Raw genomic sequence first — 26,478 nt, 5'->3', positions numbered from 1 at the left:
CACTTTATTACACGACAAAGGGGTAAACACTACACACATTGGACATAAGCCCTAGACTGCACCAAGGAGAGCCAGAGCATTTGATCTGACTAACATTTTATCCTCTACGTTCATGAGATGTTGTTCAATAGCCTGTTATAGGGCAGGACAGGACTAGGAGACTAAGAGAAACAGAAAAGCTAGACAGTGTCAGAGATGAGACAACACAGATCTGACAATGTAGGGTACATTTCCCTTTTGACTGTTCGACAATGTTGCTGAAATGTCAAGAATTACTACTGCTGGTTAGAGTTTGCATGCTTGAACACGTGTGTGAATCTATGTATGGATGAATGTATGAGCCAGGGAGTGGAGCAAGACACATCTTAAAGTTATCTCCAACACTCTGATCCATCACTAAATCAACTGTACAGTGTTGTCAAGTCATGACTATGGGGGGAAAGTAAAGTAAAGAGCAGCCATGAAAATCTAACTTTCCAGCTCCCCATTGGTGAGTAAATTTAGTGGTGAATAGACAGAGTAGATAGAGTGAGATGAATTTGAGAAGCAAGTGATGACGGAGTGGCATTGCTTAATTGGCTGGTCCTGTACAGTTCATCCATTTCTTCTTTGATGCTTATCGATGGCGTTCTAACATTCTGATATACAGTTTTCTGAATTTCATGATATTATGAAGTTCAGTGATTCCCTATTGTTTATGAACAAGTAATTATTTGTAGCCATTAGGGAATGCTTTGATAGATGGGGTTGTTGCATAGATGTTATAACAAAGAAGTTGTTGTTACAGGCAAGGCTAGGGTACAGTTGGACGATTTATGTAGCGTAATATTGAGGCTATGTAATAAGGCTAAAGCCTGCAGCCAACATGAAAATAAAAGAAGAAAAGTCTGTAAACAGGAATGTTACATGTAGCGCGGAGTTCACATTGTTTATTCTGTATTAAACCAAGAGATTTTATTGTGATATCCAGGACAGCAATGCAAATTGCCATTAAATGGGGGTAGTGTAAACAAAATGACATCATAGTGGGCTACAGTCTGGTAACATTTCATCTGGGCTAAGATAAAATTCAGACTACTAGCACAGTTGGCCAGCCCTTAACATCCAATATCCAGGTTCCAGGAAATAAGATTATAAATGCATAGAAGGCAATGGCTTTGAAATTTCTGTGATAATCATAAAAAAAAAAAAAAAATGGTATGGTAAAAAAATACTGAAAATACTGAATGTGGAAAATACTGAAAACAAAAATGTGTTTTCTTTCAGCAATGAATACATTTAAGGAATTCAATGGAAATATTTGCATACTCAGATGTCTTCAAATCCAAACAAACCATATCATTATGACATTTGTGATTGCTTCTGACCTATAACAGCGTCATATAGTCCAGTTCTCCCTTCATAAATCTCTCCATACAGTACAGAATTGCATTGTTTTCCAGGGCTTTCCAGGATTTTGTCTCAAAGTGATTTTGAACATGACCCAACGTGTGAAACATGTTCAATCGCACATTAAGAGACATGCAGATTTATAATATCTTCTCAACTGCATTAGTTGAAATCACAAAGCTTGCATTTTCTGCCTGGGTGTTATCAGTTTGATTATAGCCTTAGCATATATTCATAATCAACAGTGTTACATTTCAGCCCTTAAAATAGGGTTTAATAAACCATGGCCACATTAGCATAGCAAAAACCCTTCTATGTACATGTAATTCTAGGTTTAGAAACTAAGATCCAGTAACAGCAAACTCCTTGGTATTTCCGAGAAAAAAGGATTGCACTAACAGTATTGGATCAGAGAGGAGAGAGATTTGTATCAAGTCGGTTTAAAATGCACAACAGATCTAGGTGACATCTCAAGAGGTATTGGGTTGGAGAAGGTATGCGTCTGAGCAGATGAGAGTGTGAGTCCTGTTATCAAAAGCGTACCATTCATACTACAAGCATATGGATCTAACTTAGCATAATATCGTAAGATTTTCACTCAGGGAATTAAATTAGATGTTGAGCAATGTCTGCTTTAGAGAGAGCCCGGCAAAACCTGATAACACAGAAATGTGATTTTCACATTAGAGGAGAAATGCAAATATCTTAACTAAAATCTACAAAACAAGGATTAATAGAGATTTGGTAAAGGCGAGGAATCTACATGAAAATACAGGCCTTTAGCTAAGCCATGGCCATTTGTTCACTTAGCAAGAATGACGAAAATAAATGAAATGTATTCAAAAAGAGATGATGCCTTCCAGTCCTATACCAGTTCTGACCATTCCAACCAGAATGCTCCCTATACAAGAATTCACTGAATACAGCCAAAGCCCCTCGATAAAAATGTAAAAGTAAACAAGGTGTGTAACACAAAACGAGGAGAGCCTTTTCATTTAGAACTCTCTCCCTTCACATGTTCGAGTAAAGATTGTGTCCATGGCAGACGCTATCCAACCCCAAGATCTGTGGTGGACTGTCCAACACTTACAGTACTCATTTGATGGGACCCATCTCCAGGCTGACGCATGACTCTCTCATATGATTCTTCTCTGAATAAGTCCTTTAGGTGAGGTGCATAATAACGAAAGAAATGTCTATAATATTGCCACTAGCCACCATTAGGATTTTCGCTATTTAGTACATCGAAACAGGGACAAAGGACAGCAGTGGATGTATCCTCCACATGGACTGTGCGCGTTGCAAAAGCGACCATATGCAATCAAACTGGAAGACTTTAACCTTGCCAAGGACAGAGGGACAGACTACATTTCTACTGAGATCTGAGCACCCATTTTCCCATTATGCTGCTGCTCTTATCTCCAGAAACACTAAAATCCGGTTAAATGGAGCCATTTTCTCATTTGCCTTTGGAGGTCATTTTTCATGCTTGGGGAACTCCAGTCATTCAGAAGGCACAAGGGGCTCCATTGTAATAAGAGCCTGTTCGGTGAGGGTCCAGAGGCCCAGTCCGCACAGCCTGACAGACACTCTTGGACCACAGCTGGAACTCACTATACACCATACACCCAGCCGTTTAGCAATGGACCAACAGCAATGACAAGGGTGGGCAGGAGAGGCCAGTGTCCCTGTCTAAAAGAAGGAAATGTTCACCAGTGCCTGCTCTCAGCATTAGGTCAGTTCTGCTGCTTGGCAAACCCTGTAAAAAGCTTTGGAGATATCGTTGAACCGACCAGGCCAGCCAATCTAGCGTGAACCACAGCGGCCAGGCTTAGCTGAGACAACAGAGACTGGGCAAGGCACTTCGGAGCGTTGATAGGACACCAGTCCAAGTCATTCCTGGGCTTCTGGGAATGTGTAGCAGACATCTGCAGCGCCTCAGGAGGAGAAGCAAAGGCCGCAGCACTCCATACAGATCTCCAGACAGTCTGCAGACTCACAGCAGGCGTCGATGATGCCACAGTCCATGTCACAAGGCAGGTCACAGTCGCCGCACTCCTCCGACGCACAGCAGCAGCAGAAACACGAGTCGTCGCCCGCACAGGAGCCGCAGGTGGCGCAGTCCAGCACGATGTTACAAAGAGTCAGGAACTCACAGAACAGGCAGGCCAGGATACAGTGAACACAGCAGTCTGCAGAGAAGGAGAGAGAGAGACAGAGAGAGAGAGAGAGAGAGAGAGAGAGACAGAGAAAGAGAAAGAGGGAGAGACAGACCAATAGAAAGAGCGAGGCAGAGAAAGAGGGAAAGGAAAGGAATGAATAGATTGGCAATCATGGGACATTTATGAGTGGGATATTGGTTAATGCTGGATAAGGAAAATATTCTCAACAATGCGGGGCTTCACAGTAAGGAATGCCCAATGGCTGGGGGCCAGTAAGATACTGACTTAGGACAGTTGGGCCCCGATAGGGCCAGTGCCTGAAAAAAAAAATTCTGGTCTTACTATATCTCACCCAGTGATAAGCCTCTCTGCTCTGCCACTGGCCCACTCTCCTCCAATAACAATCCAATCGGACGCCAGCTCAGCGTTATTCAGGGACCGAGCGACATTAAGAATTGTGTGAAGCAGACTTGACAGTGTGTACTTTGAATTATACCAAGTGAAAAGAGAAAAGCTGTTTCTTTCATGGAACAGTTACCTTGGGTTGAAAATGATGAATTAATACCATACCATTTATACCGTTTGTTGTCGATTTCAAGTGAGGCGGATCAAACTGGCTCATTTTTAAAGACACCGACAACTGCACAAACCCACACTCAGTGCCCACGACAAGAGGTGGTAGAACAAGCCTTGATGTCAAAGCAGGCGGCTGACAACTGCTCGTCGGGTATGATTAATGTAATGGCAAGATTTACTGATTTACTGGCCTGATTAGTTTTTTCCATATTATTGCTGGTTATACCTACAGAAATCAGTTATCTCTTGGTAAAGAGGGCTCATCCATTCATGATTGAATAAGTAGCAATTTATAAAGGCCAATTTATACTTTGGAATTTTATATAGTTGTTAAAAGGCATACATTTCAAGTTTACTTACAGTTTATCAATTATTTACCTTATTGTTGCTTATTTTTCAGTCATTTTGCTGCTGTATATTATGAACTGTCAATATTATACATTTTACAGTAATAAATTACTTACATTTATGAAAAAGAGGTTATTTCCATTATTGGCTGGTGGGCTGGTGAAAAATATACTAGGGGCAAGTAAAATTTTGACCTACTAGCGGGCAAGTGGAAAAAAATCTTAATGTTGAACCCTGTTATGTATCCCTCCCTCTCCAACTACTCCCAGTCCCTCTATGAGCGTCTGTGTCTCACCATCCTGTGCCTCTGTGGGGATCTGGGAGCTGTTGCTCTTGGAGCTGCTCTTGCTCCTCTTGCTGCTCTGGGAGGTGATAGAGGGGTTGGACTGCAACTTCTTGGTGTGTTTGGTTCCCGCCGAGGAGGATGAGGAGGTGGACGAGCCGCCTCTCGGGAGAGAGCCCAGCTTAGGACGCTCATGAGTGCTCCCGTTCCTGACCCCGTTGGAGTGGAGTGCATGTGTGTGAGGTGTGTGCGTGTGATGCGGACAGTGCGTATGAGGGGAGTGTGCGTGCGTGTGGTGCTTGGATCCGTTGCGTAGCTGGCTGCTGGGCTGTGTTCGGCATGGCTGGGTGTGGTGAATGGGCGTGGGTCTGGCTGCTGGCTGACCTGGGGGAGAGCAGGGACAAAAGTATAAGCATTTACAATAAGCTGAAAAGAACATCCAATTTTTTTTTTTATTCAATTCAAGGTATAAAAAAAAAATCTTGGGGTCACAACACATTCCAAACAAGAGTAAAAACAAGACTAGGGCTGCAACAACGAATCGATGAAATCGATAAAATTCGATTATAAAAATAGTTGGCAACGAATTTCATTATCGATTCGTTGGGTCGCAGAGCTGGCTACGTCACTTGCTGTGTCGCGGAGCTCATAGACATGTCTATGGCGGAGCTGGTCACTTCAAGAAAAAAAACCATTTGAAACATGGCGGAGGCGGAGGAAACTGTTCGGCCAAAATCATCTATAGTATGGGAGCACTTCACATTAAATTCGAGTAAAAAGTGTGTTAGCTGCAAACTATGTAAAACCGATCTTGCATGGCATGGGAGCACCACGGTAATGAGAGAACACCTGAAAGGACAACATGTTGGAGCCATGGATGAAGGGGACTCAACAGCAGGGTAAGTTGCTACAAAATCTTTAATTAATTAAACGAGTTTAGACCCATGGCATGCGTTGCGTTTTGAAGTGAGGAATCGTTCGTCTCACAGCAGGTAGTTTTTCTCGTTTATCTAATAGCCGGTGTTTGCTCACGATCCAGCTTGAATGGTCTATTAAGTCAAATTTACTTCAATATTGCATGACAAGTGTATTTAACTAGCTGGCTAACGTCAGTGGTAGAGCAGAGGCAGTATAACTAACGTTAGTCTAGCAAGCTAAGGCTAAAGACACATTTTTATTCACTGGCCTTTTTGGCCGACTAATCTTTCAATCTGTTGTCATGTCTATAATTCTGTATTTTGTCCCTTGTTGTTTATTGTTGACATGGTATGTTTCTCTTTGTGTTTTTTTTACTTTTTACTTTATATTTTAATGTTCTTTTGTACAGCACTTTGGTCAGCTTAAGCTGTGTTTAAATGTGCTCTAGAAATAAACTTTACTTACTTACTTACTTACTTACTAGTTAACTACCCGGTAGAGCTAATCACTTATTAAAATTATGGCAATTTAATGATTAAGCTATTTCAAAGTGTTAATTTGCTGAAATTCGTTTTTTTATCCGATTCATCGATTAATCGAAGAAATAATCGACAGATTAATCGATAATGAAAATAATCGTTAGTTGCAGCCCTAAACAAGACCAGAGTGAACAATGCAAAACAAAACACTGCAGTGCATTAACAGTGACTAATGCAAAGTAATTCAAGTATTAGAAAAATCACAGTATATGAGGTGCATGGGAGTATAGGATGTAGATAAAGAGGGACTGGTGCATAGAATTCAAGTATTACTGTATTAAAGGAATCTGAGATGTGGGTATGAACTAGTACATAGAACTGAAGAATTTAATAGGTGCTTATATACTGTATGTTAATGAGAATGCAATATTTAAAGTGTGCGTGTGTGCGTGTGCACATGCATGTGTATATGAGCAGCATGCCTGCCAACATGTGTGCATAATGTGCGAAGACCTCCCCCTGAGCTGTGTGCAGCACAGAAGCAGGACTGAGGCCCCTCTCAGTGTGTGTCCAGACTTCTGCTGATGCAGCACCACAGAGAGGGAGGTTCTGGGAAACTGAGTCAAACGACACAGCCCACCCCAAAGGCAGAGGCTCATGGGAAGAGCCATGTATTTACTGAGCTGACCCCTGATCCTTCTTGTCTAGACTCTTACAGAACAAGGCACGGAGAGAGAAAGATATAGGGCAAACGACAGAGAAAGACAGAGAGGCAGAGGGAGGGAGAGAAATATATGTCTCTCTGAAAACCTGATTCCATTCAGTACCTGAGATTTTAAAATAATATCACGAGCAGTTTTGACACAACGTATATCTATGAGCCTATCTACAGGCACTTGAGCACATGCACACACAGATTTGTTGATCTTGGCTGGATATGCCACTTGGTATATTTTACCTCCAAGTGCCACCAAGTAGCTACTAACTATCCTGCTAGAGAGAACAAGGCAGTGAAAAGCACACCTTTGCTGCCAAGTCAAACACACGCCCTGAAAAGAAGAGAAGAGTAAAATGGAAGCCTGGTTTTTATATATTATGGTAGTATTTAATACCATCCTATTGAGGCCCTAAATATTTTCTTGACCTGAAAGCACAAGATGTCGAGAGGTGTGGTGAGACTTAACAGGGCTGGGTACAGTACAACAGACTCATAGAATATCAAAGGAGAAACTCTCTCTCTCCCTCTCTCACTCTCTCTCTTTCACACACACACACATACACACACACACACACACACACACACAGTGAGAGGCAAACAAACAGAGTGTGGTCCTGAGCTATAGCAGTGAAACACGACTGGCAATAAAAGCGTCCGTTCGATAACCGCTCAGAGACAGATAACCCAACCGGGCCTGTTTTGATTGGCTGACAGCCGCAGTCACACAACCAATCCAGTGTTATTAAAGATTCTTTCATTCAGCGTTTTCTAACCTCGCTCCAGATGTTTGGCAAGCTGCAGGGCCAGTGTGTGTGTGTGCATGTGTATATGTATGTGTGCAGAGCCAGTGAGAAGGAAACATACTTTCTCCTCTGAAGTATGTCAAAAGTCAATACCTGCTGCTCTGCTGTGTTATGTCTCCTTCTCTTCCTCTCTCCCTCCCTCTCTCCATATCTTCCCTTTCTACCTCTCTTTCCTCTGGCTCCCTGTTAACCATTTGCACGTTAGTATTATTATTACCCTGCACTGGTCAGCTGTATTGTTCTCCAGGAAATTCTGCCTGCAATACCTGTAGTTCAGCTGTTAATGAATAAGTAGAGACTGAAAGAGCAGTATGGATGAATCATAGAGGGGAGGACATTCATACTCCTTGTGAGTGCATTGTGTATGCTGTGTGTGTGTATGTGTGTGTGCAGTAAATAGGTGGATTTGGCAGGCAGACAGACAGACAGAGACGGCGAGTCATGACTGTCTCCGCACAGAGCTTGAGTTTAGGCAGCAATGCCCGCTCACCCACAAATATATGCACGCAAGAACATGCGCAGACACACACCCATACACACACACAAACACACACAAGGCCCCTTTGTCTGAAAGCAAGAAAGAAAAGGAGAAAGATGGAGTGAGAGAGAGGGAGCAAAATGGGAGAAATGGGTTGCTGCTTGTGCATATTTGGGGCAGTAGGATGCATGGGTGTGACTCATAAACACAATGATTCAGCAGTGGCAGCTAGTTAAAAATAACAACAAATAAAGAGCTAAATGACTGTGGGGTTAACATGATGAGACTGGGAAACCGCAGAGAGTGTGTGTGTCTGTGTCTATGCATGTGAGTGTGCGCACATGTGTCTGGCCAGTGAGCAAGCATGAGTGAGTCACCGTCAGTTGACTGCAGCAGTGCTCACCTCTATCCCCCCCACCCCACCCCCTTCCTCCTCTCCTGGCGTCTCTCAGCTACCCTGTACTTACACACTTCCCTCCCAGACCAGAGAACTGCTGTTCATCCCTCTCTGTACTTATCCTCTGGTGATATGAGTCACAGAAATGACTGTGAATTGTCTCAGGCTCTGTCCCAACTGCTCTATCCTGCTGTTTCCTCTCCTGTCACTCTCCTCAACCTCCACACCAACCCTGTTTAGTCCTACAAATCTGTGCTGAGCCCTCACTGCAACCCGTGCAGTTTGTCTATCTCATTATTATCAAGCATTATCTATTGAAACGATATCAAACATGTGACATTGCAGACAAAGATCAGACCAATTGTGACGGGTTCCATAACATAGCTCAATCAGGAAATAAAATAGGGTTGAAAGGATGCATGGATGGAAGAATGGATGGATGGACGATGCATGCATTGATGCTGGTGGACAGCCCTGCCACCTTACTAACCACACACAACACACACACACACACACACACACACACACACACACACACACACACACACACACACACATGAATACACCTCTATCCTCTTTTACTTAGTCTAGCACAACAGAGAAGAGGAGAGGGAGTATCTGTATTTCTTTGCTAATTATGATGTATCAAATTATAAAAGCTGAATGTAAACTGCAAAATGTATTCAAATGTCCTCAATATTGCAAAAATGTTTTCAGGCTTGCTTAAGGTGGAATGTTTTTGTCAATAAAGAAATTATACAATAAATAATTCAACGAAAACAAATTTGTTGAACAAATAATGCCGTAGGCTTGGCATACATGACTCAACAAATGGTTCAGTTTCATTGCACAACAGTTCAAAATCGGCTTTGGACATTCTGAAATGTCTCTGTCTGTCCACCACGACCTCCCAGAACTGTTTTACCCGCTGTCACTCCCTTCAGGGTTTTTCTGCATAGAGAATTTTTTGGCAGGCACCAAAGCATAATTGGCAAGCACCAAAGCCACCAGAATGGAAAAATGATAATTTAGTGCTGTAAAACGTGATTTAGAACTGTTTTCAATTAGATTTTCCCACGTTCTGTTTTTGGTTGCTATACGATACTCCAACCAGCAGGACGGCGCTCATGAGCGCTGTTGTACCCACTCTCGCTAAGCAGGAAAAGTGAAGTGAAAGCAGCAATCAGTGTTCAGCGATATGCGCAAATAATGTTCGTAATCAAAGAGGAAATACTACTTGTAGGCAAGCCAGGTCTGTTTGCTAAATAACTGCACAGAGTGTGTGTGTGTGTGTGTGTGTATGAGAGAGAGAGAGAGAGAGAGAGAGGCTTAGCCAGCAGCCTCTAACATTGGGTTGGCTCAGGTCTGAATTATTAGCCCGTAATTTGTATGCAGTGTTCTAACACTGCATGTGAACCACCAACTATTTATCGAAACTTGGTATTTTTCTGTTTCTTAATTTTGTGAAATGCTTAAAGATATACAGCTACCTGAAAATTATATTGCCTAATGATGGAAAATAGAATATATATTTTACTAGCATGTTTGGTTCCTGCCTGGTTAAATGCTGCTTCATTGTCCATATTGGTTGTCATAAAACAATTAGAATAGAAGAAAAGCCACTTGTTTTATGTATTTACTTGAATGTTTATTTTTTGAATATTTTGTCAACCACCTGTCAACTATTTTCCTGAATTAATCAAGCCACTTCTGCACTGAAAGTGATTTGGGGCCACTGACAAGGGTCCAAGTTCATGATATAGATGGTCGATTGACTGCGTTTGCTTGCCCGCACATGTAGCACCAAGGTAAAACCCTGCTATAAGGTGCCCATTGTGATTGTATGGCCATTCGTTGTTTGCATTCAAATACTGCCAGGTGCATTTCTTTGTTTTTGTCTTCAGGTCAAAGCATGAAATATAGCCATCATTAGCTAATGCAAAAGGACAACAACAACTTGTCCATCACTAATCAATTCTGCAAAGTCTCGTTTTTGGACATTCAGGAGGCCTATTTATTACTTCAACCTAGGTGCTGGAAACACACCTACTTCACATTTAATTTTTTGCAACATTTCTAAGGTTTGCATGAAATTCACTTGGCAGACAAATGGAAACATACAGTAGCTAGCAGCAGAGGACGAGGGCTGTATTTTGTGGGAGAGTGACTAAGAGAAGACAGTGAGTGTGGCAAGAATAATATGACCCACAGTAACACTAATCCTTGACCCCAGACATCAACCACTAACCATCAAACACTCACCTCACCCACATACACTATAACCCCTGACCTGACCCCTGTGACATCACTTCTCCCACAGCTGGCCTTTCCACCACTCAACTCTGTGTCACTGTTATCTCACTGATGGTAAATATCTGTGTGTGCGTGTGTGAGAGAGTGGGGTAGCCGAGAAAGCGAGAGAGCGATAGCAAAGTTGGAACGAGAGAAAGTGAGAGAAAGAGAGAAAAAAAGAAAGATTGAGAGAGAGACAGAGAGAGAAGGTGGGAGAGAGAATTTGCAGACACAGCAGAAGGCGGTGTCGAGGTTTAGCACAGCGGCTGGTCTCTAATTAAAGGCAGTGTCACAGTCCTGTTAGATTTCCCACCAACAACACCGGCCCAGCCATCGCACATGTCCTCCCATTTAATGACTAGATTATAACAAACAACTCCGCTCAGCATTTCCCCTGCACACACACGCACACACACACACACACGTACATACATAAACAGATTATCCCCTTTCTTTTATTTTCATCTCATTTCTCATTGCGGTGAACAATGTTCAAACTGAGAAAGAGCAAGAAAGTGGAAGTGTCCCTGCGTTGCTGTGATCCTATGAGTGATGCAGTACCAGTGTCATTAGTTCCTCATGAGTCCAAACATGTGTGTAAGCAGTTAAACATCTGTGAACCAGCGTATCCTGCTGTGACGTCAAAGACAGCAGTGGGCCCGAGGGGTGTGTGTTAATGACATCACTGACAAGGAGCTTCACTGTGTGCTAGAATGTGTGTGTGTGTGCGGAAGAGTCAGTTCATAATGAAGTGAATGGAACACTTCTGAAAAAGACACATCAAGATACAAACACACGCAGAGGCCCCCGCCTCAACACACACGCACACACGCACACACACACACACACACACAGACACACACACGTTAACAGCTCTCTGCACATTGTTCTCAGACAGCTTGTCATAGGCCCAGGGCCAGACACATGCTACAGCCATGATGTCATCACTGCGAGACAGAGCATATGGGCTGAGAACTTTTTTGTTTTTGCTTCTGTTTCCTCACACACACACACACACACACACACACACACACACACACACACACAGGCACACAAACACAGATGTCACACAGCCATGACCTCACCACAGACCTGAGTCATTGCTATTTTCTAATATGTTTTATCTCTCATTATAAATCCAGAGAAACAGATGATGATTGATTCATCAGTTGAAGCTCACAGAGACACATGTTTACACAGCAGTTGTGCTAATAGTGGCTTAAGTTATGAGGCTCACACAACAGACTAATACTAGCAGACTGACACAGACAGACAGAAAGAGAGACAGAGAGAGAGGGGCAGATAAACATATACACAGAGTCAAAGAGACAAAGGTATAATCATGCTGACAAACATGTCATATACTGTCTATGTTCACAGCAGAAAGGGATAAAGTTTACCACTTAGCAATGTTTAGTTTGCGGTTCAAGTCTCTTGAAAACATGTGCAATTGTGTAAGTTATAGAGGGAGGAAGCTATGGATGAAGGGAGGAGGCACATGAAGACGGAGAAGGCATGGATGGAAGGAGGGAGAGTGAGAGAGGCGGTGAGGATTGGTGTACATGGCCGTACATTTTGTCCAAACCTTGTTGCGTAACTCTCCCTGCACAGCATATGGAGCTGGTGGGTTTCATAGATTTTATGGGGATGTAAAATAAAAGGGAGAGAGAACGAGAGAGAGAGAGAGAGAGAGAGAGAAAGAGCAAGAGAGCGAGAGGAATGTGGGATCAGACCCAGACTAGTCGTTCTCCCAGCCTGGGACAGAAAATACACACACACACAACAGACAGGACAGGTAGAGGTGCAAACACAGACAGAGACAGCGGACATTCACACACCCACTCACACACAGCTCAAACACACTGCATTCACCTACTTATCCACTTCCTGACTGTAACTTCTGGTTATTGAGTTACCGCAAACTACCTGTTACGATGGGGCAAGTGTGTGTGTGAATGTGTGTTTGTGTGTGTGTGTGTGTGTGTGTGTCGCCCATGACTGGCCCAGGATTCCAGGAAGAAAGCTCATAGTAACACATGCTCATATGTCCGCTTGCTCAACCTTCCTCCCGTCTCTCTATTCCTCCTTCCATCCATCACTCATTCGCTTACACCATCCCTCCTTTTTCTTGGAAGGACAGGAAGGACAGATTTAGACTGCTGTAGAGCAAACAGCGCTTAAAATGTTTATAATGCTTTTAGGTTAGTGGTCATGCATTAAGACAACGTAGCTACAGGCTTGGGGCCGTTATTACTGCTGAGCTTGTCATCTAAGTGAATAGATGACAGAGCAGAACTAGTTTGAGAATTAGTTTGAGATTCTTCTGATTTCAAATTGGAATGCAAGCAAGACGAATATGTGCGGTGGGGTAATGAAAGAGCATACTTGTGTAACATTTGGCTGTGATACAGAGGATTGGAGTAAGACCTCAATTGCACATGGAGAGGAGAGAGAGAGAGAGAGGGAGAGAGAGAGAAAGAGGGAGAGACAGACCAATAGAAAGAGAGAGACTGACAGAGATACAGATAGACTGAGACATTACTGTTGGCTTGTACTGAAAAGGGAGGAGAATGTGTGGCGGATGGTGATATAACTTTGGTAGGAGAACGGGGAGGAAGTGGGACACAAGACACCATCAAACTGAGGTGGAGAGGTGCTGATATACCCAATGGAGAGGACAATGATTTTGAGGAGTGGTTTAGGTTCGGAAAGCTCTGCGTAAATAGAGCTCACACAAGATGAGGATCTCTCATCTCTTCTCCTGCAATTTTCTCACTCCAATGCCACTGCCAACTAGCTATGCCAACTAGGCAACAGTGGTCTATTTTATATTACAGCAATGAGAACCAGGAGCGGGTTGGATCAGTCAATAATCTGTTTCACACATGGATCAAACAGTGACATCAAACACAAATGAGGGGAGATTGAATCAGATCAAATCTAAGAATCCATATTTTTGACTGACTGATACAGTGATGCATCAAATACGGCGTAGATAACTAAAGGAACCTGAGAAAAACAAGCCAAAACTACACTGCTAGCCAGACTCACCTAGCGTTGTCATGGTAATACCCTAACAATCACAGTTTCAACAAAGCAGAGGGAGAGAGAATAAAATGTGGAGAAGCAGAGGGAGGTGGAAGAAAGGAGGCAAGGTGTTTCATTTGTGGAGAGTTGGGTGTAGACTTGCTCGTGTTGGGAAATCAGAAATCTAACCTACTTAGCTGACAATGTAGATATTTCTGTGTCTGCGTCTGTGTGTGTGTGTGTGTGTGAGAGTAAGATTACCTGACCTATTTCTTCAGGGTGTGTAAATGTATTTGTTAAAGGTCAGGACAACGTGACTCATCAGACCGGCGATCGGTAATGGAACCAAAACACTCACCAATTCCTCTGGGTGTGTGTGTGTGTGTGTGTGTGTATGTGTGTGTGTATGTGTGTGTGTGTGAGTCTGCTTGTATTTACTTACAGGTAATACTCTTGCTGGGTGTTGTAAGGTCCGGGTGTGAGAGACTGTTATTGTTGTTGCCATTGTCCCCTCCGTCTCCTAGCAACCCTTCTGGGGTGACCTTTGACCTCAGTATGAGGGGCTCAGTATAGGTATTGGCCACATCTGGAAACACACACACACACACACACGCGCACACAATAAAAAAACTGAATTTCAGTTTTGCATAACATCACAGCAGTTAGTAAAGTATTTTCCAGCTTTCCTTACTAGATGTGTAGCTGCCTTTCATGTCGATGCTACAGGTATCACCAACAAGCTGTTTCCCCACTTCTAGTAAACTTCTCTGCTGCCATGTCATTTCCCATCCACCAGCACTTAATTGATTTAAACAGAGTAGTTCTGCTGACTGCAAAAAAGCAGAAGATTTTTTGTGTGTGTGTGTGTGTGTGTGTGTTAGTTTGTGCTGTGTCCTGAACTTGCATCTGGAAGCAGTTAAATCTAACCCCTTGGGACTGTTTAGGGGTCTATGTGCATGCTTGTGAAACCTGGAGTCTCTGTGTGGGTCTATGTGTGTGTGTGAGTGTGTGTGTTTAACAGTGAATGTATGTGTATGTGTTTAGATGTGAACAAGAGGACGTATATATATTACATACAGTAAATACGTGTCTGGGTATTTTATGTGTTCACTGGTACCATGCAGTCTTCTAATGAAGCTGCTATTATGCACAGACACACACATACACACACGCGCATGCGCGCGCACACACACACACACACACACACACACATACACTACACTGTTTATAAAAACAAAAACATACACACATACACACACACATACACACACTGCACATAGGCCTTCAAAGCAGGGCAGGCTTGGGCCTCTGAGAGGTGCAGACTCATTCCTGGGCAAATGGGAGCCAGCTGGGTTTGATAAATACACACACACACACACACACACACACGCACACACACACACACACATACACACACACACACACTCAAACCAAACCACGTCCTGTGCGTGGACTCAACACTTCCCGGCTATGTTTATTTACTCTATCCACTCTCCCTCACTTCTCTATCTGTCCTCTCTTTCCTGTCCCCTGCCTCTCACACTCCTCCTCTCAAGCTCACATTCCCTCTCTTCTCTTCCAAATAAATCCCTTCACATATTTTGCATAACTCTATTGATAAATTCACTTTTATACAGCTAAACATACACACACGCAAAGGTGTGGTGGCTGTAAAGTTGGTGAAAGAATAGGACCCCAGGCTAAAGTGCCTTGGGGTAAATAAGGAAAAGCAAAATTATGTGGACAGTTTTATTCCATGACAAAGAAGTGTTATCGTATAAAATGTAAAAAAAACAACAACAACAACAAAAAAAGACACAAGAACGTGCTCTCTCACATCACATACATATGAAAAAGCATGCATGACTCAAGCACACACATACACACAAAGACACTATTTTGGGCTATTTATGAGATGAGTGTGAAAAGCAGACACCATGTTGTTTGTCTATGGTGGTATATAAACATCTAGGTGTCTGGCTGTTTTTTGCTTCTTTACTAGTTTATTTCAAACCTGCCTCAAACTGCTGCTCTCAGCCCGACTGCCTTCAGAGCCAGCTGCAGAACTACTGCTGAGACCTGAGGCTTTTACCAAGGACATTACTGCCTGTTTGTTAGCCTGCATTGTACATTTGAATGCACGCCTCGTTTTAATATCAAAACCACAAAAAAGGAATTTTCAAGTAGCTTTTGGATTATTTTAACTCGATAAGGTTTCAATGATGGAATAATTTTCACAAATCACATTTGGGTGAAAATAAACTGTTGAGTACTTCATAAAAACAACACAAAAACAACTGTTCATGTGCAAATTTGTTTATCAAACTCAGCTAATGATAGCCAATAAACTCACAGGCTCACAAAATGTGTTGCTTACCAGGAAGTGCAGGTTGACGATGTAACATGTAGAAACAGGGATGAACCCATAACCATCAACACAACCTAGTGAGGCTAAATCAAAATAGAATACTAAATGCTAAAATACTGTCAACCTGCAGACATCCAAACACCTCAACACTTGGCCTGCTCATATTCACACACTGAATGAACACTATCTCCACTATCTCCGATGGAAAATATTTCAAAGCTACTGGTCTGAATAACTTGGTTACGTAAAGGTGGTCTGACCTTGATGAAGAGGAACAGTGTCTCAGGCATCTGAGGCTCTGTGTGTTTGCGTATGCTTTCATCTGTTTGTGTGTGTGTGTGTTTGCGGGCACTTGTGTGTGTATTGGGATTTCTACACGTTGAAGTTGGAGAAGATGTAAACAGGACCTGAAGGGATGGGAAGTGCTTCCTACTCTTATGTTCTCTTACACAGTGGCACACACACACACACACACACACACACACGCACACACACAGTCACACTTGCATACGGCACTCCAATGATTCTCCGACTCTCACATACACACTATCTCCCTATATCTAGTACCAGCTCTGTCCATACACATTCTACAGTGAGTGTGTGTGTGTGTGTGTGTGTGTTTGTCTCCTGCATGTGGAAGCCATTTCTAAGGCCGAGTCGTCCATGTTGTATCCATTAGTCTCAATCAGCCTGCTTCAGATATGAAAGCCACCAATGAGAACTGCTGCCCTCAACACTGCCAAATGTCTAGTTTGGAGATATGTGAGTATAAAAGGCTATGTGACTGGCATGCAATGTACATATTTATCTATCTTTCCATCCATTCACCCATCTATCTATCCATCCATCCATCCATCCATCCATCCATCCATTCACCTATCCATTCATAAATCTAGTCATCTGCCATCAATCCATGCATATACAGTATCATCCATTTTATCCAAATACTAAGGATGGGTCATAAATGAATATTTGAATATTTGTTGGCAGGAATCAATGGTGACTTTTTGATGCTGATTTTTATTTTTATTTTTTCAAATATTGAGATAGGTCGTAATAATTTTAAAAGAGTGGAACTATGCAGCTATGAGCTATGAGCTCAAATGGCTGAATAAGAGCATCGGCTATAGACCAGCCGCTAGAACACTTCAGATGGCATGTTTTGTACTCATCCTCTGGTAGCTGCTTTCAGCAGTAATTATGTTATTATCAAAGCCACACAAAAGCCCAGCATGGGCAAACTTCAGGAAAGTAAAGGCCAATCTTGTTCAATGTAAGGTACCATGGCTCCACAGCAACAATTCTGAATCATCTCATAAAGAATCCTGCAATTTCCACAAGAGAAGAAGAAGGCGAAACTAGCAGGACATTTGTGCAAGCTCCTCATAAGTGTGACAGAAGTCATAGATAGTGAAACAATTCCTGTGGATTTCTTTTCTCCTCATTTAAAGGTGAACACTACATGGTTTTTTTTTTTTTTTTTTTTAAATAATGTATATTTATCTGTTTTCTATGTGTTCGTGGACGAATGTCACTATGCATCCCTGTTTTTTGAGAATGGGAACTATATATGGACATTGAGAGGATACCGAAATCCAAGGACTGCCCCCTAAGACATTTATGCCTGTGCTGTGTCTCTGAACATGTGACTGTACTGTATGATTGCACTTGATAAAAGGAAATAAAAAGAAGTTAAAAAAAAAAAATAAGTGTGACAGAAGTCAAACTGAGAGAATCTCTGCCCACCTTGGCAACATGAGTGCTAAAGATATGCAACCAATTTGCTTTAGTCGTAAATTTTAGCACAAACTGAATATCTGCACATCCATACTAAATACATGTTCAATCATCTGGTCAGCCAAATCCCTCCCTCCCTCCCTCTATCCATCCATCCATCCATCCATCCAGCAGTTTATGTATTCTCATTTAGACTCTTGCTGCTGTCGGAGCATCATGGGTTAAAAGTGTGTAAGTCTTGGGACTCTCAGCCTAAGCTTTCCCTCTGTAAACGTTCTAAACCACTATTGTTGGAGCTAAACACATCCCCACCAAACCCCAGTGCCATCCAAGCAGGCCTTCAACCAATCGTGCGCTGGCATCAGCATCAAACCACCAAACCGCCCGACCTCAGAGCCATTTCTGAGATCTGAGAAAGATGAGCCTCTAATTCAAATCAGACCAGAGCAATCAAGAGCCGCTGAGTAGAGCTGGCTGTGTGTTTACACGTGTGGGTGAGTATGTGTATTTGTTTGTGCATGCTTGACTGTGCGTTTGCGCGTGCACGCGCGTGTTCATGTGTGTGTGTGTTTGCGTGTGATTGTAGTTTGGTGTATGTACACGTGTCATTGGCCCTGAAGGGGCAATCTAGAGGAATTTCAGTCCCCTAGTAAACACAACTTTAACAGTTAAAGCAGAAACATATGGATCACATAGGAACATCAAAACAATACAAACACACACACATGCACACACACAGGTTATATGAGCAGGCAAACGATGTGACACATCCTGAATCACCTGAAGGGGAGCGCAGCCCACTCCTTCCTCTGTATGTCTCTGAGGGGGGGGGGGTGGTTTAGAGAGAACAGAGTACTGAGCTGTGTCTCACTGTCAGTCCCAGGATTTACCTGCTGTCTTTCAAACCAGCTCACCCCTGCCTCTAGAGCTCCACTAATACTCCTTTAGAAGTGCCACAATGTTTGAGTGTGTGTGCCTGCGTGCGTGTGTGTGTGTGTGTGTGTGTGTGTGTGTGTGTGTGTGTTTGCCTGTGCATGTATGTCTTTGCCAAAGGGATATATACACCCACGGGACCTCCTCTCAACACACACACACTCACACACAAGCACAAATACGCATGCACAAATGCACGCGCAAAGAGTTAAGAAAGTGAAACTTTTATCATATAGCGACAGAATGTTCCGCAGCTAGGCTGTTTAATACTGTCAGGGTTCAACCTCTCTGCGTGCTGCATTTGATCAAACTTCACAGTGCACAATTCACACACACACACAAATGGATGTGCACATTCACACCCTACTGACTCATCTCCAAATACACAGAGATAGAGATAAGAGTTCAGAGAATAGGAGGGAAGACAAAATGAAAGATGAGGTGGAGAGCGACAGAAAAGTGTAATGTTCAACAGAGTGGAGTTAGTGGAGACAAAGCAGTAGTAGCTCTCTGGCCAGCAGTAATGACTGGAACTGATTGAAACCACACACCACCACTGGGGTTCTGTCCAGAACGAAGAATACTTCAAAGAAAAGGACACAATAGGTGAACTGACAACTACAATGGCTTGGTTTTTATCTGCATCTCTCCACAAACATGCACACCCATACGTGCACACACACTCACACACCGTGAGAAGGAAACGAGAGAAGAAACAATTGTTAGCTGAAACCCAGCCAACAGTTGAGCGTGCACGCACACACACACACAAACACACATCCTAGAGAGGGGCTGTGAGAGTGCAGCGCTGGAATATGTCCAAAATCAGAGATTATAGCTGCTGAGAGAATGAAGCAGTGTAAGCTCATTAAAGACAAAAACTGTCTGCTGTTGAACAGGCTTAAGGGGAATTTAATTGTGCTACTTTGTCTCTGAGATTCCTCTGGTTCCTGGGAAAATGTGTTTGCTTCGCTAGCGGAGCGCTACACTGCTGCATCTAAACACAAGGAGCCCGACAGATCTGGATCCCCTTAACACAGAGGACACATCAAACGTTAATAAAACAGATACTGATAAGCCTTCAAAGATCTGGAGATCAAATAATTCCAACAATTTTAAATGGCATGAGAACAAAAGTATAATATCAACAGAGTAAGCCTAGATCATCACAAGGTCTCTATGTATCATGTATAGAATTCCACTATTCGGTATTCTGCATGCCAACATCACGTAAGAGAGCACCAGGATGAAGAGAAAGACACAAGTAAACATCTAAACCTGTAAACACACAGGCTACAGTTCCAAAGATATACACAGCTCTAGAGCACATAGGATATGCCTGACATCTGCCCCACAACTGTAGACCTGAACCAACTGGAAGAGACGACAAGCGCACACATGATGAGGTTTCCATCCTCTATGTCGCTGCGACACAGACTGGCCCCTGGCTCAAGTGTCTCAACAAGACAGTCAGTTTGTTCTCTAGTTTGTAACATCACATCATGTTGACATGAGCTGTCAGCACAGTTTATGACAGGGGTTGTGAGGATCCGGAGACTATACTCAAGTCAAGAATTGAGAAAGTGAGAGAGAGAGAGAGAGAGAGAGAGAGAGAGAGAGTGCAGGCCACCAGAGAAGCAGCAGCAACAGTTTCTCAAATGTTTGCGAGGTGGTGAAGAAAAAAAAGCATGCTCATTTTCGTAGTTCAAATATGCTGTAAAAATGCCTCAAATTGCTCCTAGTTTATTTCAATCTGTGTGAGAAACCAAATTAGACACAACGACGCAAACAGCCTCAACAAACCTTCAGGACTAAAAAGAGACAAATAGGCAAATGGTAACATCTATAGTAAGAGAGACAAGGAATACACACTGGAACAGAGGGAAATAAAGGCAGTGAGACCCTGACATAGACAGAGAGAGGCAAAGTCAGGGAGAGAAAGAGAGACAGACTGAGAGAGGTGGCGAGAGAGAGAGAGAGAGAGAGAGAGAGAGAGAGAGAGAGAGAGAGAGAGAGAGAGCGAGAGAGACTAGCATGTGGTGGTATTATGAATGGTAGAGGCTCCCATATAAACAGGCAGCCTCATTGCGTTTTCATGCCTGAGTGAGAGCAACGCTCTGTGCTCTGGTAGAAAGCCACAACAGAGACAGGCACACATCTGTCAACACACACCACCGTTCAATGGTCTTGTGATGACTGAGCAGAGCTTCAATCACAAACCCTCTAGGGAAAGCCTGCTGTCCCCTAGTGGAGCGACCAGCGGGCCATCTCTCTTTTTGGAAGCTGAAGCTATCTTTGCACTCATGTTGTACGTTCTGATTAATTGGCTCCTATATGCAGTATACAGAATACTCAGCTCCTGAGTAGTGCTCAGTTAAGCTTACTTTTGTTCAGCTTTACGTGCTTATTATGGTTGGGATTGGCTTGATTGGTTGGTGTGAAATCACCAAAAAAACATTCTTTGACTGACACACACTTGCACACATATGCGCAGATGTGCGCAGATATGAAGGAATTAAGTACACAGGCATGCAGCCATACACACACTACTGTGGTAAAAGTCCAGTTCAGGCCTCAATGAGCCCTATATATGTGTGTGCGTGTGTGTGTGTGTGTGTGTGTGTGTGTGTATGTATGTGTATGTGTGTGTGAGTGGGCTCACCTGTATGTGTGTGCTTAACTGCTATGTGTGTGATGCCAGGTCCATCACCCTGCACTCTAGAAGCTAAGGGATGGGGGGTAGAGCAGAGTGCTGAAAGCAAGGCCTTGTTGCCCTCTGTGGTAGCCTGACCAATCCTCCCCTCCCCACCCTGGCTCACCTACCTACCCTCAGCCTGCGCACACACACACACACACACACACACACACACACCAGGCCAGACACATAGTCTAACTTTAGTGGGAGAAGCCACAGTTGTACTTTGTGTTGGCTTCCTGAAGCACTAGCACAGGTAAAGTCAGCACAGCCACGAGAACATGTTGGGGCACAAACCTCCTGTTTAATAACTCTAAAACTCTTTACACAGGCATTATCATTAAATCTGATGCTGTACTTACACTCCTAATGGTAAACCGCAATGTAGCAGAGAACAGAGATGTGCGTGTGTGGATCCTGTGTTATTGTAAATTCAGTGGACTAATCATAATAGATTGGGTCGAGACATGCCTTTTTAAAAAAAAAAATTAAAAAAACTCCACCTACCAACGAAGATTTTTGTGGCAGGTTCCCATGGCAACAAGCCACTTAAAACCTCTGCACACTTCCCTAACTGTTAACCACACCTACCCTAATTACCCCATAGGACCTGCACTCTGATCTACAGTCAGCGTAGTGTTTTTCTGCCTGAAGCTTGAAGGAGCATGAAGGAAGTTTCAGCTGATCCTAGATGAGTCATTCAGGGACACTGCTGCCCTGAGTTGGTCCATGTCCTCCTGTCCCTGCCCCACTGTCAGTCAACCCTGACCATGACCAATCGCATGAGCAGGGAGGGTCAGGGGGGCATTCCCGAATTCCCAGGAGTCCTTTTATCATTCCGCAGAGCTGCTTGGGCCCTGACCCCTCAGATCATCCATGATACAAGGCAACACGTCCCCCAGATAGACCAATCTCCGATCGCCTTGGCACATAACAGTTGTGCCTGTCGGTGGCCTCTGACCTAATGAATGGCTAGGCCTTCCACCAAAAACACACACTGAGTTTCCTGGGACTTAGTGGGAGTCACTGGAACACAGGCTCTGGACCTATCATTAGCGACTACTAGTTACTAGTCTTAAGGCTTTAAAACACACCCATGACTCACTTCTACTTTGGAAAACTATCATCAACTTAAATACACTTTCACAATGGTGAGTAAATGGGTGCATTCTTGTATTTGGGTAAGAATGTCTCCTATAGCTAGTAAAGAAAGGAAAATACGATGCATGCAGCCATACACACACACACATGCACACACACACACACACACACTCACACACTAGCCAACCTACCATAATGAGGTTCACATGCGTGAAAGAGCATGGAGACATCTTCCCTGTCTGCACTAATCCACCAGCTCCTCTCTCTCATAATGAATGGATTAATCTCTCTAACTTCTTTCTTGCTCACTCTGTCTTCTTTCAGCCACTCACAATCATACATACACACACCAAAAGACAACAAAGGAGGTTTTAACAAAACTTGGTGTTAGTAGCGATAAACACTAGCCTATTCAAGGCATGTTCAGACCTATCACATAACCATTTGCAGACTATTTCTTTCTATAACACACACACGCACACACACACACGCCAAAGGAGTCAAGAAAGCAGTCCGTGTATGTTTGCCTATTTTCTGCTGTACCCTGTTCCTCACCTGTACTGGGCTTTGGGTTTGGGCTGCTGTTTGTTGTCTCTGTGGTGGCGGTTGTGTGTGCACTGGGTTGTGGAGCTGGTAGACCGGGGTCCCCATCATCAGGTGGCTCTGGGGAGATGGCAGGGGCACTCCTCTCCTCATCCATGGGCATGGGCCTGGCTCTTGTGGGAGGAGGTGGGGGGGAGGGGGGGCAAGGAGTGAGCCTGGGATGCACAGAGAGGATATAGAAAAGAAGCCAATAAATCAACATATAACCACAACAGAAATTACTGCATGGGTCACATGAAAGAGGTCTCATAGTATTTTAAATTGAGCAATAAGCCACGAAGCTGTGCTCTACAGTGATAATAGATCAGCTGAGAGGTGTTGTTATATGCCTCGAAAGGGGCATAAAACCCTCTCAGCTAGTCTAAAATCACTATAAAGCATGTGATAAAGTGGCTTATTGCTTTTAAAAACGGCGATAACACAACCTTGTATTAAAAATGAAAGGACACAAATGTCCAATAAATCTTTTCAATATCAATATCAATCGTGAATAATTCAAAAATTGAAAATAATAGCAGTAAATCAGTAAATAATTTAATAATAATAACAATGAAATGTTGTTATTCTGCCAATCCATATAGGCCTACAGCAGTTCTTGAACAGCAGCTAAACCAAGTGGTTGCTAGGTTACATATAGGTATGAATGGGATGATTTTCGGTTAGTCCATTAAAACTTAAATTAACTGCTATGTGGTCACAGGTGTGCGATTATCGGGTATTTCAGAACGGCTTCATGGCTCTGCCAATCAGATCAGAGGACCGAGACTACCCATTTTACAATTAGGCTAATTATTGAGACTGGGCAAGTGCTGTATGTGTCACGTGCCAACATGTGTTTTGCGCGCGCCTCCCTGCGCAATCATCTCAGTTGGACAGCTGTTTGCGCGCTCCCGTGGCTCGCACCAAGTAAAAGTTTTGACAATTTCTGCAACTTAACTTGTAGTCGAGACACTTGGTTTAGAAGTGTTTTATCAGTTTCATACCTGGCTTCATAACGACTTCGTCTCTCTAAAGTAACTGTAGTGTACTTTTTAAATGGTGAAAGGTTTGAGAACTTTCGGGAAAAGTGAAAACAGCTCACACCACACACACTCTTTGAAAACAGTGCCAAAAGTCCAAACATTTATATTTTTTTATTACACCCACGTTTTTTAAAAACAATGTCGCTCATCATTTAAATGTAGGCTACTTTTGAATCTGAGATTTAGAGTGCAGGCTACTAACTACGGGCATTTTTTATTCTGTTTACCTTTTATTAGGCTATACACGTCTGTGCCCTGCTTTCCCAAAACGAGTCTCTGCATGCTCAGACCGAGCTCAACCCCAACCTGGGGATCCTGTTCTGCCTGGATTTATAATACAGAAGACCTCACTTTAACCTACAACAACAGCAAGGGAAACGACTTCAACAACTTCTTACCTTCTTGCTGGCTGGGACACAGTGCAGCCGTTGTTTGCCTAATTCATTCTCTGACCTCTCCAGGTGGACTTCTCTCCCTCTCCGACCTTCCCAGTCCTCGTTCCCCCCACTCTTGTCACTTTCCACGGTCACGAATTCTCTCTTCGTCTCATGCGTCCCAAACTCTTGATTTAATGCATTTTTCTCCACTGAAGATAGTTTTCTCTCCGCCTCTGAAGTTTCTCAGTCCGACTCGCCCCGTTCTCCAGCAGACCAGATGTTGGTAAGTTAGTGTGTCTCTGCAGGCAGCTCTCTGAATAGTCTTTGTCTGGAGTGCAGCTTTCCCAGCTTCTAATTAGTTTTTTTTGTAAACAAAGTCCAAGTAGACCGCGTTGCCCAACTTATTTCAACTCTGAAACTGAGCAGTCACTTACTTCGGATACTATCTGAGATCAATCCGCTGTGCACTCGGTCTCCTCTCTTTACTCCCACTATACTTGTCTGAGACTTCTGTGCTGCAGCCTATTGGACAGGAAACTACAGTCAGCGGTGATTACTGTGCTTCCTCCAGGCTAGAAACTTAGTTGGGCTGAACTATACTGTCATATAATTACCCCTTAACCCGAACCAGACACAGCACTAACACGACTGGCTTAGATAGCCCACTTCAGGAGTTGGAAAGCCCATGGACCAGTCTATTTTTTGTTGTTAATAATGTAACATTTATGATGGTAATCTTATACACCAATTACTGTGTAATAAAAGCAGGTAACAAAGTGTGTAATACCATAATTAAGTTATGCAAAGCCACGAAAAATCACTATAGCCTAATATTCCAATAGGTACTTGTGGTACTTGAAGTGAGTTTATATCATTTTTTTCACTATACTATCCCTACCTGATAATATTCCCATAATATTCCATAGACTCATTGTTATACTGTGATATTTGTATAGTATCCTTCAATAATTTATTATGGGGTTGCTATAGTTCCTATAGGTTGCTAGAGTTTGGTTACCACTCATGAAAAATATTAATAATATTTAAAGTTCCGAAAGTTCAGCAAGCTCAGAGGTTATTTATAGGTCAAATGGTGCTTTATAGAGCCAACACCATTTGAAGAACTTCTAAAAACCTCAACACTTCCATTTGAAGAACCAATTGTAGTTCCATATAGTAGTCGCTTGTTAGAGCCAGATGCTTGTGGCACTGTAATGGTTCAACCATTTGTTCTATGTGTACCAGTCAAACAGTCCTTGGACAGTTTTTAATATCATGCAGGCCAAGAGGTGCTCCAGGGTGTTGCTCAAGTGTCTAAATATCCTTGCAATGAAACTCCTTACAGTCCAGGTTTGAAACCCAGTTAAACTTACACTGAGTCTGCCCATAACTGGAATAACTAGTAAATTAATTGTCAATTAATAGGAATTAATAAAAAAAAAAAATTCCTATGTGGTGTTTCATGTGAAGATAGTGTTGTATAAAAGGTTCTAAATCATCAAAAATGGCCCTTCATTGCTGAGATGCAAGATTATCACTCAGCTGCAAAACAAAGGCAGGAGGTTTTTCTTTCTATCAACAACACATTGTGCTCAGACATGACTGGTAAACCCAAATTTTGGGTTTACCAGTCATGTCCTCATCTGGTCTGGTGTCACTGTTTAATAGTTTACATATTGTTTACTCACTCTGGGAATTTTCTTCATTCATTCTTGTTGGTGTGTACCAGGCCATCAAAGCTGCCAAGTCCCAGTACAGGACCAAACTGGAAA

General features: G+C 43.0%; 1 protein-coding gene across 1 annotated transcript; it reads right to left on the bottom strand.

Moving 5' to 3' along the window:
* On the bottom strand, positions 1-24,999 carry mdfi (MyoD family inhibitor). Its single transcript, XM_071910846.2, has 5 exons — positions 24,728-24,999; positions 23,260-23,462; positions 14,313-14,456; positions 4,771-5,142; positions 1-3,581 (listed from the first exon to the last, which is right to left on the bottom strand). The coding sequence occupies exons 2-5, from the start codon at positions 23,408-23,410 to the stop codon at positions 3,328-3,330; spliced, it is 921 nt and encodes a 306-aa protein (XP_071766947.1). The 5' UTR covers positions 23,411-23,462; positions 24,728-24,999; the 3' UTR covers positions 1-3,327.
* Positions 25,000-26,478: the final 1,479 nt, after the last annotated feature.

Source organism: Centroberyx gerrardi, chromosome 5 (genome assembly GCF_048128805.1).
Source record: "Centroberyx gerrardi isolate f3 chromosome 5, fCenGer3.hap1.cur.20231027, whole genome shotgun sequence".
NCBI lineage: Eukaryota > Metazoa > Chordata > Actinopteri > Beryciformes > Berycidae > Centroberyx > Centroberyx gerrardi.
This window is presented reverse-complemented; position numbering and strand designations above follow the sequence as displayed.

Bases quoted from the DNA above. Each gene is read 5' to 3' on its own strand.
- mdfi (XM_071910846.2), bottom strand. From the start codon at position 23,410: ATGCCCATGGATGAGGAGAGGAGTGCCCCTGCCATCTCCCCAGAGCCA. The intron at 5,143-14,312 runs GTAAGTAAATAC...GCTCTCCCCCAG, and splicing joins ACCCAGCAAGAGTATTACCT to GTCAGCCAGCAGCCAGACCC. The intron at 3,582-4,770 runs GTGAGACACAGA...CCTTCTCTGCAG, and splicing joins CCCCACAGAGGCACAGGATG to ACTGCTGTGTTCACTGTATC.